The 18,699-nt window shown below is 34.8% G+C and overlaps 1 protein-coding gene across 1 annotated transcript; it reads right to left on the reverse strand.

Moving 5' to 3' along the window:
* Positions 1-1,021: 1,021 nt before the first annotated feature.
* Positions 1,022-5,781, reverse strand: LOC142630249 (uncharacterized). The gene is made up of 2 exons (XM_075804226.1): positions 5,570-5,781; positions 1,022-2,628 (listed from the first exon to the last, which is right to left on the reverse strand). The coding sequence occupies exons 1-2, from the start codon at positions 5,596-5,598 to the stop codon at positions 1,110-1,112; spliced, it is 1,548 nt and encodes a 515-aa protein (XP_075660341.1). The 5' UTR covers positions 5,599-5,781; the 3' UTR covers positions 1,022-1,109.
* Between the last annotated feature and the right edge of the window lie 12,918 nt (positions 5,782-18,699).

Below are 18,699 nucleotides of genomic sequence, written 5' to 3' on the forward strand. Positions count from 1 at the left end.
CAAAACATAACTAATTTTTTTATACAAATTGAGAAGTGGATCCTTACCTAATTATCTAAGGAAGTAAAAAGCTCAACATAAATTCTTCTTAAAGGGTTAAGTAATAGTCCAATGGTAGCGACACGTTTTTGTGGTGCTTAATGTCTGTGATCGTAAAAAAAATTCTTAGTATTGGGTATGTCTAAGAGGTAATACTGCTAACTAGCATTAGCAAACCTTTCAGATTATCCCCAAGTTCTACATTCATTTGGATTGTTCTTTGGCCAGAAGTAGAGGCACTCTTAAAGATACTTATCAGGCATTGCAACCAATGAATGATCAGCAATATTACAAACCCAAATTACAATTCCCAGACATCCACCATAATATATCAAATAAGTACAGAAAATTTTCAAAAAGTCCTGTATTAATCTAAATAATTACAGAATTACAAAAATGATAAAACACCCCTATTTTCTAAACATGCATATATCATTACACAGACAAAATTCAGTCCAAGTGTTTTTATGTCTTTTTCCCTGAGAATTGTCATGAGAAACTAAAAGATCTGCATTTGCTGGAAAGCTAGAGACACTCTGTTAGTTTGTTTATTTTCTTCCAACTCTGTTTTAGCTGTCAAAGACAGGTTGGGGCAGGAACTCAATATAAAACCATTTATAGGGTCTCATTGGAACAAATTTAGATTTATTACAAAATTTCTGAAGAATAAAACTTGGCTAATAATTCCAAGGGAAAATTTAGGAATAGATGAAAGTAAAGAAACAGACGCAAACAGATAAAAGTACTTTCCATTAAAAATTTTCAGAAATTTCAGCAATTGGACTAACTGTAATTAGAACAAAAAAACTGATCTCAAATTCACAATTTTGAAAGCATGCACCAAGCATGTCTAAATTGCTGAAACATTTATGAGAGTCCTTTCAAGTAACAGAAAGTGCATATCTTCATATATCATATTTGTATATCTGGCTAAGACTCTGAAACATGCTAGAAAAAAAAAAAAAATGTCTGCAGTAAAATTAGTAGGCTGAAATGGAACACATCCTCTAAAAAGTAGATTAAGATTTGGTCAGGTCCCCTATCTCTATCAGAACAAAATTGTGCTTGAATTAACATAGCAACTCATCCAGTGAGAAAACATCTCCATCAAATCCAGAATCAACTCCCTCATGCCCGTCAAATTCATTGAGGCCCAACAATGTCTCAATTGGAAGTTCTTCATCCAATGCAAAATCTTCTTTTCCCATTGAAAGCTTATCCTTCGATGCAAAATCTTCCTTTGAGAAATTATTATCTTCACCAACGAATTTCTGAACAGGCTGTTTCCTATCTTTTGGTTCTATAATGTCATCTTTCATTTCTAAGGGCACAATTTTCGCTGATCTTTTTTTCGACTTGCTCAACCTTGAGGGTACAGTATTGATCCTGTGGACATCTTTGTTGTTGTCTTCTTGCTTCAACTCCATACTCCTTGAAGGTATTGATCCTGAGCTGAACACAAGCCTTTTCCTACACCCTTCTTTGGGTGCCACTTTTTTCCTTGGGAATTTTACAATAACAGAGTTGGAAGGAGTTAGTATATCCTTTCGAGGTGATGCGCAAAACCATTTCCAAGATTCCCCAGAGCTCCAATCAAATTTGCATTTGTATGGCCAGAAAAGTGGTTCATCAGCATTGAAATCTTCTGAAGTAGCTTCTGAAACATGCTCAGATGAAGTACTGTATGCTGATTTTTGATATCCTAAGTCAGTGAACGAAGAAACACTAGAACTAGATGATGGAACTTCAGAACACCAACTGTTCTTAAACGACGGGCTAGGAAAACCAGATTGGAAGTAATCCAACTCCAGATTATTATCTGAAATCAAATTCGAATCTTCACCATCAAGATTCATCAAAGAGTCTGAATAACATGTTTTTTCCAAATCAGAAATTTGAGAAGAAGAATCAGGCTTGGTGCCAAAAGGACTTGAAGGGTTGTCACAACTTTCGGAGTTCTCACAGGACTGACACTCAGCATTCTCAGAACGTCTCACAGTGGACTCATTTGCATTTGCATCACTTGCCGCTGAGCTCAATAGCCATGTAACTACATTGGCTTCATTCAAATCGTTCTGAAAAGTCTTCTCTGCGTCTGGAATGATATTCTCAAGAGCTGAAGATGCCTCTTCCATAGGCTTTCTTGCAGCCTCATTAAAGGGAGTTAATTCATTACCTAAATTTGCCAACAATGACAACCTTGAACCTAAAAACTCATCACTAGAAGGATTAAATGAACTTGACAGTCCGTATTCTTCAAAAAACGATGAAGAGGTTGTGCTATCTGATGACAACCATGTATACGTGCTATCATCAGAACATTTTTCCTCACCAAACTGCATATCAAGATCAATCTCTTCTTCTATTGATGATTGGAGAAAAGCAGCAGAAGCCTCCTTTCTGGACTCACATATAGGACCCATATTTTTAAGTTTTGATCTAATTGATTCATGTTGAGAGCCAGTTGATCTTAGTCTAGCAAGCTCATCCTCCCTGGTATTCTTCTTTGAGGACAAAGGGTTCACACTCTTCGTAATACCACTAGACCTTTCTCTTCCAGTGAATCTCTTTCTGTTGGAGTAATGGTCACTGTTTCATTGTGTTAACCGATCACAAGTCAGGACAAGCAACAAGAAAGAGAGGGAGAGAGAAAAAAAAAAAAAAAAGAGAAAACTCTCGGAAATCCAATAAGACCAATTACAATAGAAGAATTCCAAACAATATATAAATATATAATGTTTCCAAGGGAAAAGGAGGATCCAACTGAGTTGAATAAATTAATTCACATATGGCCAATGAAATCTAGCTCAAATTGTGCCCTTTCCTTGTATGAGCAAAATAGAGTGTAAGGTCTTGGATTCAAGATCCATCAGTTAACTTACCAATAAAAGATAAACAATCACTTGTGGAAGAACAAAAGAGATGATTTGGTCTAAAAATGTTAATAAGGATATTAAAAGTCCTCAAGTCTGAGAAATTGGTGTTTAGTAGAGTAGTTTGAGATGAGATTTTTATAGTTTTTTGAAATTTGTGGAGGTGAAAAAATGTGTAAAGTTATTTAAAACGTAAAAAAGTGTGTTTAAAATGGTGTAACGAATCAGCCTATATATTAGTGATTAACATAGATTAGAAGAGTTGACACAGTTGCTGGCTATACCAAGTCAAAAGTTCAAGGAATGTAAAATCAGCACTCCATCAAAGAATTTCAAGTCCAACAACTCAACTACACAGATATTAAGGCAAATTTTAATTGAAGTACACAAGAAGGTTGTCATGACTAAAGAAAAGAAGAGTATGCTAAATTTGCGCATTTGAAGTTGAGAAAATGTCTATCATTGAAATGTTACTACACTAAAATGCAGATCTGAGGGAAAACTATTTTTTGAGGTCAATGTTACAAAATGCTTAATCGGTCCCATTAACTTTATCATAAAATTTCTTATTAAAACCAAGTGAATCAAATTCACAATCCAATAGAACTCTGACCAGTACGGCAAAGCAAAAAATCAACAATGCTGCTACAACAAAATATATTTCACAATTTTTTTAATATTTGAGGCATCAGATTATGATTAGTGTAAGATCATTTTCACACGAGATCACCACTGACATCATTATTATTATACACCAATTATCACCATTGACATTATTATTGTTATTATGCACCAATTATAATTTTCTACCTCAGTAGTTGTGAAAAAAGTTATGAAATTTGTTATATAGTGAGACTTATTTGGCTAAAAATAATTAAGAAAAAGCTTTGGCAGTTAAGATAGTGAAGTCTTGATGACATGCGCATACAATCACTTTTCTAAAAATTCCGAAGAATTTGACACGAGGATCAAAAAATAAGGATGGAAGCATGGGATCTATGCAGGAAATGCAACAAAATCAAGCATCAAAATCCTTTTCTTGTGCTTTAAATTAACATTATTTATGGAATGACCGGCTCTCTAATAATAAACATTCTTAAAACTCTTTAACGACTGTAACTGTTTTTGTCTCAATGTGCACTAAGTCCATAACGTCTTATGCTACATATATAATTGGACCCCTAAAAAAGTGGTCCTCCACAGCATTAAACAATAAAGACATGGAAACCAAACATAAAAGGTATCTTTAGTATTTTTTTTTTTTTTTTCTAAATAATTTGGCACCAAAATCTTAGGCTTACATGAAAAACAAGTGATTTCTCTGCTAGTAAATGGACAAATAGATATGTGTCTGTTTGACATCCTATTTTGAAATCGCTTTTATTTTTTTCAAACCTCATTTTCTTAACTATAAAAAATTTTTATAAAACAACTCGTTTTTAGAAAGCATGTTTTCAGTTTTGAAAAAATGTCATAAAAATATCATACCAAACACATTATTTTGCATTTAAGTTCTCAAAACACATGTTTTTGCTATCTTTTTTAGATCACAATTTTCACGTTGAAATCCAAAACCACCAGGGCCGGCCCAAAATTGTTTGTGGCCTTAGGCGAGAATTTTATAGGGGTCTTTTTACATCTAAATATCACTTAAATAATATTTATTTATTTTTATTTAATTTCAATCCATTATTAATTCTTACTTATTAATATGACTAATTCACTCAAAGTGAGCTAATGAAAATTATTATATAGATTTTACAAATTGGCATATCACCAATAAAAGAAAAGTTATTCAAACATTTATTTTATTATATTATTTAAGTAACACCGATCATATTCCTGTCACATCAGTTAGTAAATTTTTTTTCCTAAAATTTGTATTAGCTTTAACATTTTTCATACACTTAATGGTGACTGTGTTGTATTTTTGTTAATTCTTTTTTTTTTAATGGAGAAAATGCTAAACTTATTACAAATTTTACTACAAAAAGCTTACAAATTGATATGTTAATGAGGGAGCACTTCAACAAAAGAATAAATGAGTATTGAATTATTTCATTGGTGACATATCAATTTGTAAGACCTATATAATAAAACTTGTAATATACTAATATAACTCTAATATTATAGGCCTTCTAAAGATTGAGATAAAATATACACTTAACTCACACTTTTTATTTTATTAAAAAAAGAAAAAACTTACCCCCATATTTGGGGGCCTTCTTATATCAGGGGTCTTAGGCTATGGCATAAATGGCCTAGGCCTAGGGCCGGCCCTGAAAACCACAATACTACTACCAAATGAAGCCCTAATCTAAACTTAGACCAACATAAAATGAATATGCTACATAAAAGTCAGGAATTTCAGTTCAAAATAACACTATAATTAGAAAAATTCATAACCAAAAAACAAAAACTAATAGCTGACCGATGGCATCAAAAAACCAAAAAACAAAACTGCAATTTGGACCCACAAACTGATGCAATCACAGAAATCTTAACAAACAGTATTAACCTTTAATCAAAACCACACAAACAATCCCGGAAGAAAAAAAAAAAAAATCAGAAATTCAGAATCACACTACAAATCCTTGCAAAAAAGGAAACAGTACCAACTTTTAAAAAATTTGGAAGAAGAAGAAGAAAAGCGTTACCTTTTTGTCGTAGACGACCAAGTACCCATGAGAGCTGAGATGAACCAGATATGAGAGACTGTGAGTTTCAGGGTGTGTTGGACTGACAAACCTAGTAGGGTGCAGAGAATGTTCTGCTGTCTTGTCTGTACTTTATATTAAATACAAAAAAGGAGATTTCTCTCCACCAGTTCGGAAGAATCTCTTATAACTTATTCAACATTCCAAACTCATATGTGATACGAACTTATTATTTAGATCTCTTCGAAAATCTGAGTATACCATTAGGTATGTGCAATCCCACCGACTTACACACACCTAGTTTTCAAGGTATAGTTTTGAGAACAAAACAGCTTTACCTAATTCTCATAGGAATATGATAGGGATGATGACTTGGAGTCTTGGAGTGCGTGTTTTTGGCGCTAAGGCAATTTCGCGGGCAATGTGCCAATGCCAATGCCTTAACTTTTGCTTCTCCAAATTTGGGTCCCTCATAACTTTCCTTCCAAATTTAGGAATTCTCTTTATCATGCCTAATTGTATTACGTTCTTCCTATATAGAAAAACTAGATCTATAGTAATAAATCATTATGCCATTCAGTGATAAGAACAAGTATTACTATTATTGCAACAAAAATATAAGGATATAACTCGAAAAAAGTGATTTTTTTAGAAGAAGAAAAAAAAATAAAAAAAAGTGATTCAAACAAATTTTTTGTGTAATGGACATAATATATGTTACTAATTACATTTATTATTATCTTAGTTAATATACTTCATAGTAAAAATGGTAGTAATTTTAATATTTTTCTAATATTGAATAATTTTCTCACTTGTTATGTACTTTGCTTAAAATTCATCATGTTAGTAGTAGGTGAGATTTAGATACGTGGTCTCAAATGATTCTCTATAAAAGTTTTATAATATTTATTTATGAGAATCACCACGCATCTTTGGTGTGATGGTCATTCTACAAAGATAAATGTTTGTAGGGTGTAGGGGGCAAGAGTCGAGGTTCCTTTCCGTCAACTTCTGTTAAAAAAATTTTAAAGAAATATTTGAAAATTATCTTTCAATCATTAATTGTATTTTTTTTAATTTAAAAATTTTGAAGAAATTTTTTTTGAGAATTAACCGCAACATTTAACAAAATTTGATAGAGAGACCTTAATTAAATGAACATAAAACCTAGAGAATTGAAATGAACAAAAATAAAATTAGATGATTGAAATGAATTTTGGTGAAACATACAAGGTGAATTTTGCATTTTAGCCTATAATTTTTTTTTTTTTTAGAATCAATATAGTTTGAGTTTTAAGGCAATACTTCTAAGTAAATCAATTTAATTTTAATTTTTGTCATGATGGATTTAAAAGTTAGACAATCCAATTTTCCTATATTAATCCATGTGTCGACCCAAGCCAAATTGGACTGGAAGAAACCATATGACATGCTAACACCCAAGCTTTGGCATTATTTTCTTGAAGCAAATCCCATCTTGGAAGGAAGTATATGGTATATCGAAAATATGTAACTACTCACTCACAATGTATGTTCCCACAAGTGAACAAGGCTCACAAATTTTTTTTCCCCTCTTGAGCAGATTCAGGACAAAAATAATAATAATGAAAGAAAGATAGGTGGGATGTGTTCCCTTAGGGCACACATTAAGACATCTATTTTTGGAAACATTTTCTCAAGAATTGAAAAAACTGTCAATATTTTTTTAATTCCCAAGAAATTTTTTTAAAAAATGATTAATTATCGTGTGCCCTTAGGGCACACATTAGCAAAATCCTTGAGTATAATAGGCCCAGAGTCGATATTGACTTTATTGAAAAATGTGAAAAGTTATATTATAAATTTTATTACAAAATATTTACAATCTATATATATATATATATATATATTTGAAGAAATATATCAAATATAAATTAGTCGATATAAATAAATAGCAGGAGACATGGCAAAACGGGCGGGTTGGTTTGGGTCAATCAGGTTGTAGTTCAAAAACGGGTTCAGGTCAATCGGGTTGGGTCCATTGACCCGTATTTTTCACATGATTTTTTTTTTCTAAAGAAAAAATCATGTATTTACTACTTTGAATTCACCACTTATATCAAGAATAAACTCAGTTAAACTTATTAATATTTATTCAATAATTTTAAAATTGTACAAATCCTAACATTACTGTCTAAAACAAAATAACACAAAGATAAATAAAACAAATACACAAGTTTTATTTCTACATAATATCAACATGCCAAAATATTTTATAAAAAAAAAATTACAAATGACTTATTAGATGGATAACTTATTTGACAAATAGTAAAAACATATAAGAAATTTACAATATTGAAAATAAATTTTATAATCTATTATCAATTGTGGTTGGTATTCTATTTCAATTTGAGATATACATTAAAGTTTGATTGTTTACTTATTTATACATGGTCTCTTTTATGAATATCATATCATTGTTAAACAACACACACTCTAGAATATATCATAATTTATTTTGAAAAGCCGTTTATTTTAGACATAAATTATTAAAAAATTTGGTCTAAAAATTCATAATTTATGCTAATTTGATACTTTTACTTCACCATATTCACACTTGTAAATGTTTCTCACTCATGTCTACAATTTTAAATTTATGTTTTTAACTCTACTGTAACCAAATTATCTTGGCATGTACTTTACTAATTGATATCTAAAAATCTTTACTCATTACAAAATGCTTGAACATTCATCTTTCAATTAATTTGCATGCAGTTTTGTAAATGTCTCAATTGTTTCCTTAAAGCTCACAACAAACAATTAAACTAATATTATCTTAATTTTATTTTTGGCAAAACTACATTATCAGTCCCTAAAGTTTACCATGTAAGCGCAATTAATCCTTTAAGTTTTAAGTGAGCACAATTAGTCCCTTAAGTTCCAAAATTGAGCACTATTAATTATTTTTTTAACTACCGTTAGTATTATTGCCTATATAACTAACAACAGAATGACCTAGCATCTTTTTACTTCAAAGTGTTTTACAAACTAAGAATAAGTCTGTATATATTAATTGTAATAGCCACGTTGAAAAATTTTCCAGGTTAGCCACTTTAGCGTGTGAGTCATTATTTTTTTATTATTTTGTTAAAACATTTCCAAACTCTTCGTTTATTTCTTGTGAACACCCCAAGCTTCCTCTTCTTCTTCCTCTTCCTCTTCTGCCAATAGGCGTCGCTTCCTCTGTCACTACCATTGTTGCCGCCGTTAAGCCATACTTCTCTCTAATCCAAATGGCCGACGTCGTTGCCACATCAAAGCCATACTTCCCTCTAATCCAAATGGTCGTCGCCGTTGCCACATCAACCAACACAAACACCTCTCTGTCATTTGCCAATCTCCATGGATCTCCAACAGTGGCTAATCTCCAAAGATCTCTATGTTTCTTTGCTTTGCTTTGTTTCCAATGGATCTATAAATATAATTAACATGAAAAGGTTTAAATCCATTTCATTAGAAATCTTTAATCCTTTTTTATTTACCCCTCCTCCAACCAACATTCGTGGGGATCACCGACTGCCTTTTATTGCACAGATCTATGTTGGGTTTCTTGCATGGCTGCACCCAATCATAGACTATTCCCATTAACAATAAAGGATTTATGGTTAATGAATTTGAATGAGAGAGAGAGAGTTAGTTTTATAATACTTTTTCTACTCAAAGGTGGATCTCTTCAACTCAATACTCACGATTTTTGTTGGCTTTGAGGTGCTCTGGTGATTCGATTGGAGAATTGATAGCAGCAAAGGAGAAAGGGAGTTGAAGCAAATCAATTTTTTTCCATTATAATAAATAATAATCAATTAAAAGATTATGTAGCAACCTTATAATTAAATAGTTGACTTGGCATTTGACACTTAAGTTGCCATATCAATATTTAAATGTCACGTCACTATTCTGTTAGCCACATAAACAGTAACACAAACGGTAGTTAAAAAAGACTAATAATGCTCAATTTTGAAATTTGAGGGACTAATAGTGCCTACTTGAAATTTGAGGGACTAATTACGCTCACAAGGTAAACTTTAGGGATTAAGAGTACGTTTGGATACAGCTGAAAACTGAAAATACTGTAGTAAAATAATTTTTAAATGAGTGAATAGTATCGTGGGACCCATTTTTAATGAAAAAGTTTCTGAAAAAGTGAGGTTTATGGGTCCCATGAACAGTGCATGGGACCCATTGGTGTGCACTGTTCACACAGAAAAGTCAATAATCACGACTCCAAAAAAAAAAAAAAAAACGCAAAAGCTAGACGTGGGAAGCACAAAACGCGCTTCCCAAACGAACACTAATAGTGTAGTTTCGCCTTTATTTTTTTTATCAAAAAAAAGAGTTTTAAAAAAGGTTCGGGTCGAGTCAGATTGACCCGCAAAAAACACAGGTCAACCCGTTTTTGTTTCAGGTAAAAAAAAAAGGATTCATGTCAAGTATTTTTCGAGTCGGGTTGAGTTAGAAAATTCTGACCCGTTTTGCTATGTTTAAGCAGAGGCAAGCGGGGCCACAAATGGGCAACCAGAGCTAATTGGACCACAAGTTGAAAACAGGTCATTTAAGATTGAAAGATTTTAACATGATTTTTAAATTGTTTGAGTTCCTATTGACCCATAACCAAATTTAGTATCTTGATAAGATACAACCATCAATAGCCACTATGGTCTTTTTACTTTTTCTTTTTTAGTTAAAATAATAGAAATTAGATTAAACAGATTAAATAATACGAAGTCTAAGGAACAGAACACTCCAAGTGTCAACTAATAGCTGATACAAATACAAGAATGGGGAGAAATTATTGTGTACTTCCGGAGTACCATAAATACGTACTCTCTCCTCTCATATGAATGATGGGTCCCACTAATTAAATTCATGGTGAGACTCATCATTCATGTGAGATGAAGAAGTACGCATTTATGGAATTTCGAAACTACCTAATAATTTTCCAAGAATGGGAATGGCCATACAAAATAAAACTATTACCGATAGAAGCTCCTTTCTTGGTCAAAAAATCCATGCATTGATTCCCTTGGCGGATGAGGTGAATATGAGCCACCTTGGTCTCTTGGTTATAGTGAAACATCCCCTTTTGGTTTCCAATATGACATGTCTTGGTCTCTTGGTGCAAGTGCAACAAAAAAACCTAACTTTTTTTTATGAGCCATGGAAAGTGTCACATGATCTCAATCCAGCAACGTATCAGCCTAAAATAATTTCCCCATTTGAAAAAAAAAAAAAAAAAAAAAACCACTTAGGGTCTATTTGAACTTTGCTTATTTTGCTAAAATTTTAAATTTTTTTGCTAAAACTACTGTAGATAAAGGTCAAATTTAGCTAAAATATAGTACATTAGAGTCCATTAATAATAGTAAAAATAAGCTGAATAGTGAAATAAACTGACTTTTTAAGCTGGAGTTAAACACACTTAATAATTTGGTGGGCAGATACAAGTTATTCACTTTTTCTTTTTTCTTTGAGTAATTAGGTGTTCACTACTCAAGAATACAATTTGGAGTACATATACATGATACATGCATGAACTGAACATGTGAAGTAATAAGTTCATAATGCAAAGCAACAAGTCAAGCAGCCCCCACATGTTCGTAAATATAAAAAAGTAGTCCCCCCACATGAGAGATTCAATGCATTGTCCACAAGTAATTCCTCTCATGATTCTGATTTCTAACCACTACTCATATTTTCTTCAGTCAGATCCACCACCCCCTCTTACCTCTTCTCTTTCTCTCTCACGCCACCCAAAACCAATGCCATCACCCCTAGCTAACATGTTCATTGAACTAAAATTTCTTTCTCTTCTTATATATAAAGACCTCCATTTCCTTCTTTTCTTCCAACCAACAATCTAACCTCTCTCTCTCTCTCTCTCTCTCTCTGATCTCTCTCTCTCTCTCTCTCTCTCTCAAAATGGTTCTGACTAGTTTCAATGAACAGGTCTATCTATCTTTTGCAATCTCAATTCTTGTGGTTCTCTATCTCTTTCTGGTAGCCTTGGAGTCTCCATGGAGCAATAGTGGAGCTTGGTGGTTGCCCCTAGACTCTTGCTTCCCAACACTCACAGAAAGAATGGCATCAGTGATTGACTCAAAGGAAAGCTGTGAACTAGGAGCTGAGCAGCATAAGAATCTCTATTAGAGAACCACGTAGATGCAGTGAGGACTTAATAATACCAATGTCAGTTTAGTGAAGCAGTAAATCATCGCCACGCATTCTCATCTTCTGCTTCTTCTTTCTAATCTTTTTTGTGTTTTTAGCTTAATGAATTCAACTTTTGTACATCCTTATTGACTTTGTTTTCGTGGAGAATTTGTGTCTTGTGATTTTATGACTCTTGTTTAGAAATTCAATTCTCTTGAGTTGTGGAGATTTAATCAACTTTGAATGTATGCATCCCACTAAGAGTCAGTCGAAAGGCATAGGCGTAGAATGGTAGATAGGGATTGTTCAGTCAAATGCGCTGCTAAGCTCAAATGCTCAATGCGATCCCTTTGGAATTTGCAATTTTCTTAATAATGTATATATTTATATACTATATAATAAAAGTTTGATGTTAAAAGTCATGATTGTATCAAGTAACTTAACATATATGATTTATAAAAAAAATTAAGATCCCTTAAAGGAACTATTAATAAACCATTTTAGAAAAATTTTGACACAACTTTTATAAAAAAATATAAAACTCGTCAAAAAAAAATTTTTTTTCTTTTCTCATAAAAATTTTTAAAAATATTTCCTAAACCAATACCCTTAAAGTTTCCATTAAATTTTTCTTAAGAAAATTTTGCCAAATAAAAATTTGTAGTGTTCCTAACATCAATCTTACTATAACAAGTGGCTTTTTAATTGTTTTTGTTAAGATAATATACTTTAGGTAGTTAAGAGCCTTGAAACTCAATTAACACATCTCAGTGTTTCTAATAAAGATGTCTAGGGTACATTTAAATCATTGATCTCTCCATATTGGAACTATTGAAAAAATAATAATTTATTTTAGATAAAAATCTATTATCTAAGTTTCAAAAATATTAAAAACTCTCCTACCATACTTACATCAAGTGGTTTAACATATGTGTTATACCTTGTAAAATAATGTGATATGCTCCTATGACTTATTGATTGTTAAAATAGTTAATTTATTTTAGATGAAACTCTATTATCGTTTGGCTCACTAATTATTAATATAATTCAATGGTATTAGTTTAATATTTCTTTGATTTCATTCTCAAAAAAAAAAAAAAAAAATCTTTGATTTACATAAAACTAGTGATTCATTTAGGGCATTGTAGATGCTCTTTTTTTTTTTAGAAGTCCAGCAGGAGAAGAAAGCCCAAAGACGTGGGCAGAAGAAAGTGGAATGGAAATACCATTGAGCCCAAGTGGCAAAAATAATGGATCACGGATCTATAAAGCAAACAAATGGGCCCTAAAGAAGTAAATGGGCCTAAGAATGCCCGAAAAGAAAGAAATAGCAAACTCATGGGCAATATGGATGTAGAAAAGTAAGAATGGGCCACAACTATCACAGCAGGCCTAAAGCAATGTAAGTAAAAAAAGTAAGGGGTAATGGAGGATCCATAAGCCCCAAAGATGAAGTATGAAGCACTTGGGCCAAGGAAGCCTAAGGAGTTAGTAAAAGCCTATGGGAAGCACAGAACTGAAAAGGGCCAAAGATGCCCCAAGAAAGTAAACAGGCCAAGAATACCCAAAGGGAAGTTAGCGGGACGCGGGAGCCCGCAAGTAGTAAAAGGCCCAATGAGTTTATTGGGCCATCAAAGAAGGAATGAACAGTAAAGCCTAAAGAGGCTCAGCAACCTTGGGTCAAGCAAACTTCACGGCAGGCATAACAGAATGATGTGGTAGAAAGCAAATAGCAAGGCTGAGAATAAAGCACGGAAAAGCCCACAATCGGGCAAGACTCAGCCCCTAAGGGAGCAAGCCATAAATGAGAAGTCAGGGAAAGTAGCCCAAGCCATAAGAGGTCAAAGACAAATGGCAAAATGGGCAAATGGACCTTCAAACCGCAGCAAACACATGAGCAGCAGGCAGATTTTAGACGAGCATGGAAGCAAGGCACGCGCAAGGACCAGACACCACCAGCCTGTACCCAGCCAATACAAGAAGTGGTGGGTCATGGGTCAGAGGTAAGAGGGCATGGCCTGGCGGTGGGGAGGGGGAAAAACATATTTTCGTGTTTCCTGCTCAGGCTCTTTTGGAGACAGTGTCCTACTGGGGTGACATACCACCCAAAAAAGGCAAAACTGAGTTGGAACCACTAGGTGCATGCCATGAGGGACAGAGAGGAAGAGCGTACTTAAACAGTGGCAGGTAAGGATGTCATGGCAAGCAAACAAACAAAAGTCTTCTTTGTCTAGTGAGGTGGAGTGGCGCGACCAGCGTAGGTAAGTGGCGCTAGTTGAATGACTGACCAATCAGTAATGGTCGGCAAAGACACCCGCACCAGACAAAAACAGTTAAGGACTAAAATGGTAAAAGTCAATCACAGCTGACATTATATAAGGAGCCCTTTGCTATGCACGACGGGAGGCAGAGCAACCTCTAGGGAGAGAATCACTAGAACTAAGAAAAACATTGAGAGTAAAAGCAGAGAGAAAGGAAGGAAAGAATTAGAGAGAATAGAAAGAGAGTAAGAACGAAGAGAAAGGAAGAAAAGAACTAGGGAATAGAAAGAAGAGTAAAAACAGAAAGAACAGAGGGGCAGGCATGCACCGAATAGGTTGATCTCCCTCTCCCTCTCCGACCCATGTTCTCTGATAACGGCAAAAGACCTCTCTAAATACAAGTTATTCAGGCCCGCTCATTCAAAGCGGTTAATTTCTTCTTTAGAGAGATTAGTCGCGTTGAAGAGATGGTTCCCCCTTCTTGACTTAGACCCAGCAGCGTAACTTGATATGGTAGACTGACATTTCTTATCTTTAATAAGCTTAGCGCTATTCATTTAATACTTATCCTTTGTTGGTGTTTCATAAAACGGGCATTCATTATCAAAGTCCATTATTCACTTTTATCTGAATCGTAAAAGAATTTTTATTATTGTCTTTATTGTATCTGCTTGATGTAACTATTGTAACAGCTCTGCCTGCCATGGGCATGTGATAAAAGCTTGGCTAACAGAGGCATCGTTGGCGCACAAGTCGAACCAAGAAAGGTTGCTATTGGACCGATCCCAACTCCTTGATCCAGAAAACTTTGGGCCTAGTGCAGCAAGAGGCGGTCCAGCCCAACATTTGCAAAAAAAGCCCCTACAAGCATAAATTGACGCAATCTAAAAAGTTCATAATTTTCATTTATACTTTTTAAAATTTAGGGTTAAATTTGAAATTACCCCAATTATAAAGAAATTATGATATTTATCATTTTTTTTTTTTAACAAATGATAGCCAAGAAAACCACAACATTTATGTAGGGATGAAAGGGCCATGAATGTATATTGGGTTGTGGGCCTTGTCCAAGGATATTTAATAATTCGAGGATAGGTAAGCGTTAGTAAAAGGGTACAAATCAGTGAGTTATGCAAGGATCCTGGTCATGAGGGTTTAGAAAGATCATCCGAGGAGAAATGCCTCCTCAGCTTAACAGATTAGAGGTCAAAGGAGTTGACCTATCATCAAGGGCAATACTCCAGGAAATTCTACTAGTAAGGATAAACATCAGGAGGGAAGAGGATAAAGGGAAGCTAAGAAATATCTAAGAGAAAGCTGCTACCACCGCATTAAATGCTCTGTAGCTAACTATCTGGCCACATTAATGTGGAGGTGATACCTGAACAGTGATATTCAGCCTTACAGCTATTTCCAAAAACCTCAAAAAGGTGTTGATGGGACAAGGATCAAGACAGGCAACTTGACCTACACGTGGAGGGTGGAGATGAAGCAAAACAGGAGAATATAAGGAAGAAAGACCCCAATACAAGGGAACATATGAGAATTTGTAGAGAAAAACACTATAGCAATAAGAACTGTAATTGTAATCAAGTTTAAGAGAAATATATACAAGAGCTATCCTCCTCAAACTTTGCCGAAAAAGATTTACATTGCACGCAACCTGTTTATCTTTGTTTTTCTTGCCACCTTTAATCCATTATGATTGTTGTCCAACTCATTGAAATCTAGTTTTAAGCTCACTCTCTACAAATTTATTGTGTTGGGCTCTTTGAGCCTTAATCCTTTTATCTTTTGGGCTTAGGATCCAAGCACACCCTCACAATTTGAAACCCAACTTTGATAATATAATATATGATTTTTAAATAATTCATGCTCACTAGTATTGTACTACTGGTAATAATATAAGAATGCATTCTTTTGACTTTTTATCACTTATTCTAATATTGTCATATAAGCTTTTAAAGCTCACATTATCCACGGCATAATTCTACAATATCACTTTTTTAAAAATTTGGTTTCTAGAATTAAAAATGGTGCTTGTTAGGCCAAATAATTATTCTATTAATGGCCTATGTGTTAGAATATGGAGAAGCCGTGTAACAAGCTAAGATTATGTGGATGACCAGGTGGGATTTAATTGAGTTAAAGATTAGGCCCAATAGAGTGAAAAGTGGCATTAATCTAATGAATTCCAAGTCAGTTTTAATTATGAGATTGTAGGCAATTATCTCGAGGAAGTTATGAACAATTACCTCAAGCAGTTTAGAAAGCAATTAGAAGTGAAGATATGTGCCAAGCAACATAAGCAACAAGGTGACAGCTTCTTACCGAGCCCTATTAGTAGCAAGACACTTGATAAGAAAGATCAATCAAGAAAAGACACGTTAAACATAGAAGTAGGCATAGCTGTCAAGACCTCAAGTATAAATAGAGAATTCATTCTAAAAGAAATAGAGCACGCACAGCTAAGAACACATCAAAGCACTTCCAAGGTCATTTGTACTTGAATTCTTAGGTGATCTAATAGTTCTTATGCCTTATAGAAGACTTCATGCTTGTAAGTTTGTTTTCCTACTTGTTTCGAATCCAATTGATGTTAGAATGATGACTTAGGATTGAATCTGTTTTAATTACTGCAATCTACTTTACTTCGAGATGACTTCGATTTTTTATTTAGTTTGAGATGATACGCTTTGAATTTGCTTAGTTCGATTAGATTTACTTCAAACCAAAGCACTTGGGCTTAGTCTATTTAGGAATCAATCGCTTCAAATCCGTTTATTTTTCTTCGAATCAATGCAATAACTTAGGCTTAATAAATTAGACATGATAACTTAGGATCTTTAATTCAATTTAGTCACTTAAGGTTTCTCATTTTCGTTGTTACCTCATTCATTTCACAAAAATTTCTCTTAATTACGTGAGACATTTTCGAACTCCAGACCCTATTCATCGAACTTAGATTTTCATCTCGAGCTAGTAACAGCATTTTAGTGTTCACTTCGAGTAACCTATAAATATTAAGAAAAGACCAAGTAAAAATTAGTTTATGCTCAAACAGTGCTAAACTAACATGGAAGACATCACGAGGAAGTGTGCAGGTCTACGATTATCTGGAAGAGAAGGAAGTGAGGTGGACCTAAGTCCACCAGAGAAAGAAACGGGTTTTGTTCTAGCAGGAAAGTTTTGCACAAAGAGGAGGGTGAACCTAGAAGCAGTGGTGAGAGTTTTAAGTACAATATGGAAGACTGAGAAGAATTTTGAAGTTAGCGATGTGGGGGAAAATAAGGTTCTTTTCCTTTTTCAGACGGAGGAAGACATGGATAGAGTTCTCTTGCTTAGTCCATGGTCTTTTGATAAATACCTCCTTGTGTTACATAAACTAGGAGTTAGAGAAGCGGTAAACAAACTCAAGTTTAACGAAGCATCCTTTTGGGTCCAAATCCATGGCCTCCCCATCATGAGCCAGACAAAAGATGTCGGTTTGCGCATCGGTGATACGTTGGGAAGGGTGGAGAAGGTGGACGTGGACGAGACGGGCTTCTGTCTGGGAAACTACCTTAGGATCCGTGTGTCAATGGATATTTCGATGCCGCTTTGTCGGGGTCGCCTGGTTAGAATGGGAGGGTCGTCGCCGACGTGGGTGGAGTTTAAATATGAACGGTTACCCATCTTCTGCTATTGGTGTGGGATGATTGACCACGACGAAAAGGACTGTATGCAGTGGATGAGCAGTAAAGAATCCCTCAGGGCAGAGGAAAAGCAGTATGGTCCGTGGTTACGGGCAACAACAAATCGTGTTCAGAAGCCTCAACTAGTCGTTGTATCGAATCATGACGGCAGGAAGGAATACAAGGAAAGGGAGGAAGAGGAGGTTACGGTGGAGCGGGAGGGGATCAGGGCAGAGAGGGAGGTTGCGGCGGCTGTTCTACAGACCCTACAAGGAGGTGATGACGTGGATAAATGTAGGGCGGAGGTGGCAACTTCAAAGTCGATAGAAGGAAGTGAGGAAATATGTATCCCGCATAATCCGCAAGCTCCGAGTTTTGAGGAGCAGTTAAAGGAGATCGACGAAGATATATATGGGGATGTTTTGAATTTGGAAGCTAGTACGCAAAAGGTGGCAGATGCAGAGGCAACTTTAAAGATGACGAGCCAACTGGAAGTCTCAAATGTCAACCAAAGGGTGGATACGAAAAAAGGATGTGGGCTGATTGTAAGGCCCAGTGGTAATACAGATATACCAGAGAAGATTTCGAGCCCGAAACATCAATTGCATGCAAAAGGTGAGTCGGATTGGGCTTTGAGCAAGCCAAAGGAAGTTTTTGTTATGGGATTAGGTACCCAAAGGCCTAAAGGGGACACAAAAACAAGAAGAAGCAAGATTTCGGCCCAAAAACAGAATAAGCTGGGTTTGGGCAAGGCGGACAAGGAAAATAAGATGGATGTGGCTGGTGACATAACACAGAAAGAGGACACTGATATGTATTTTGTGATGGAGGTGGATAATAATGAATTAGGAGTAAAAAGAAGGGATCGAACTCCGTTGAAGGAAATACCAGACAATGAGAGGACAGGGAAGAAACCAAAAGTGGAAGGCGAGGTGCTTACTCTTAGTAAGCTATTAGCACAACAACTTGGAGCGGCGGCGGCTGTTGGACAGCCCCGCCGGGAGCC

Source organism: Castanea sativa, chromosome 4 (genome assembly GCF_040712315.1).
Source record: "Castanea sativa cultivar Marrone di Chiusa Pesio chromosome 4, ASM4071231v1".
Taxonomy (NCBI): Eukaryota; Viridiplantae; Streptophyta; class Magnoliopsida; order Fagales; family Fagaceae; genus Castanea; species Castanea sativa.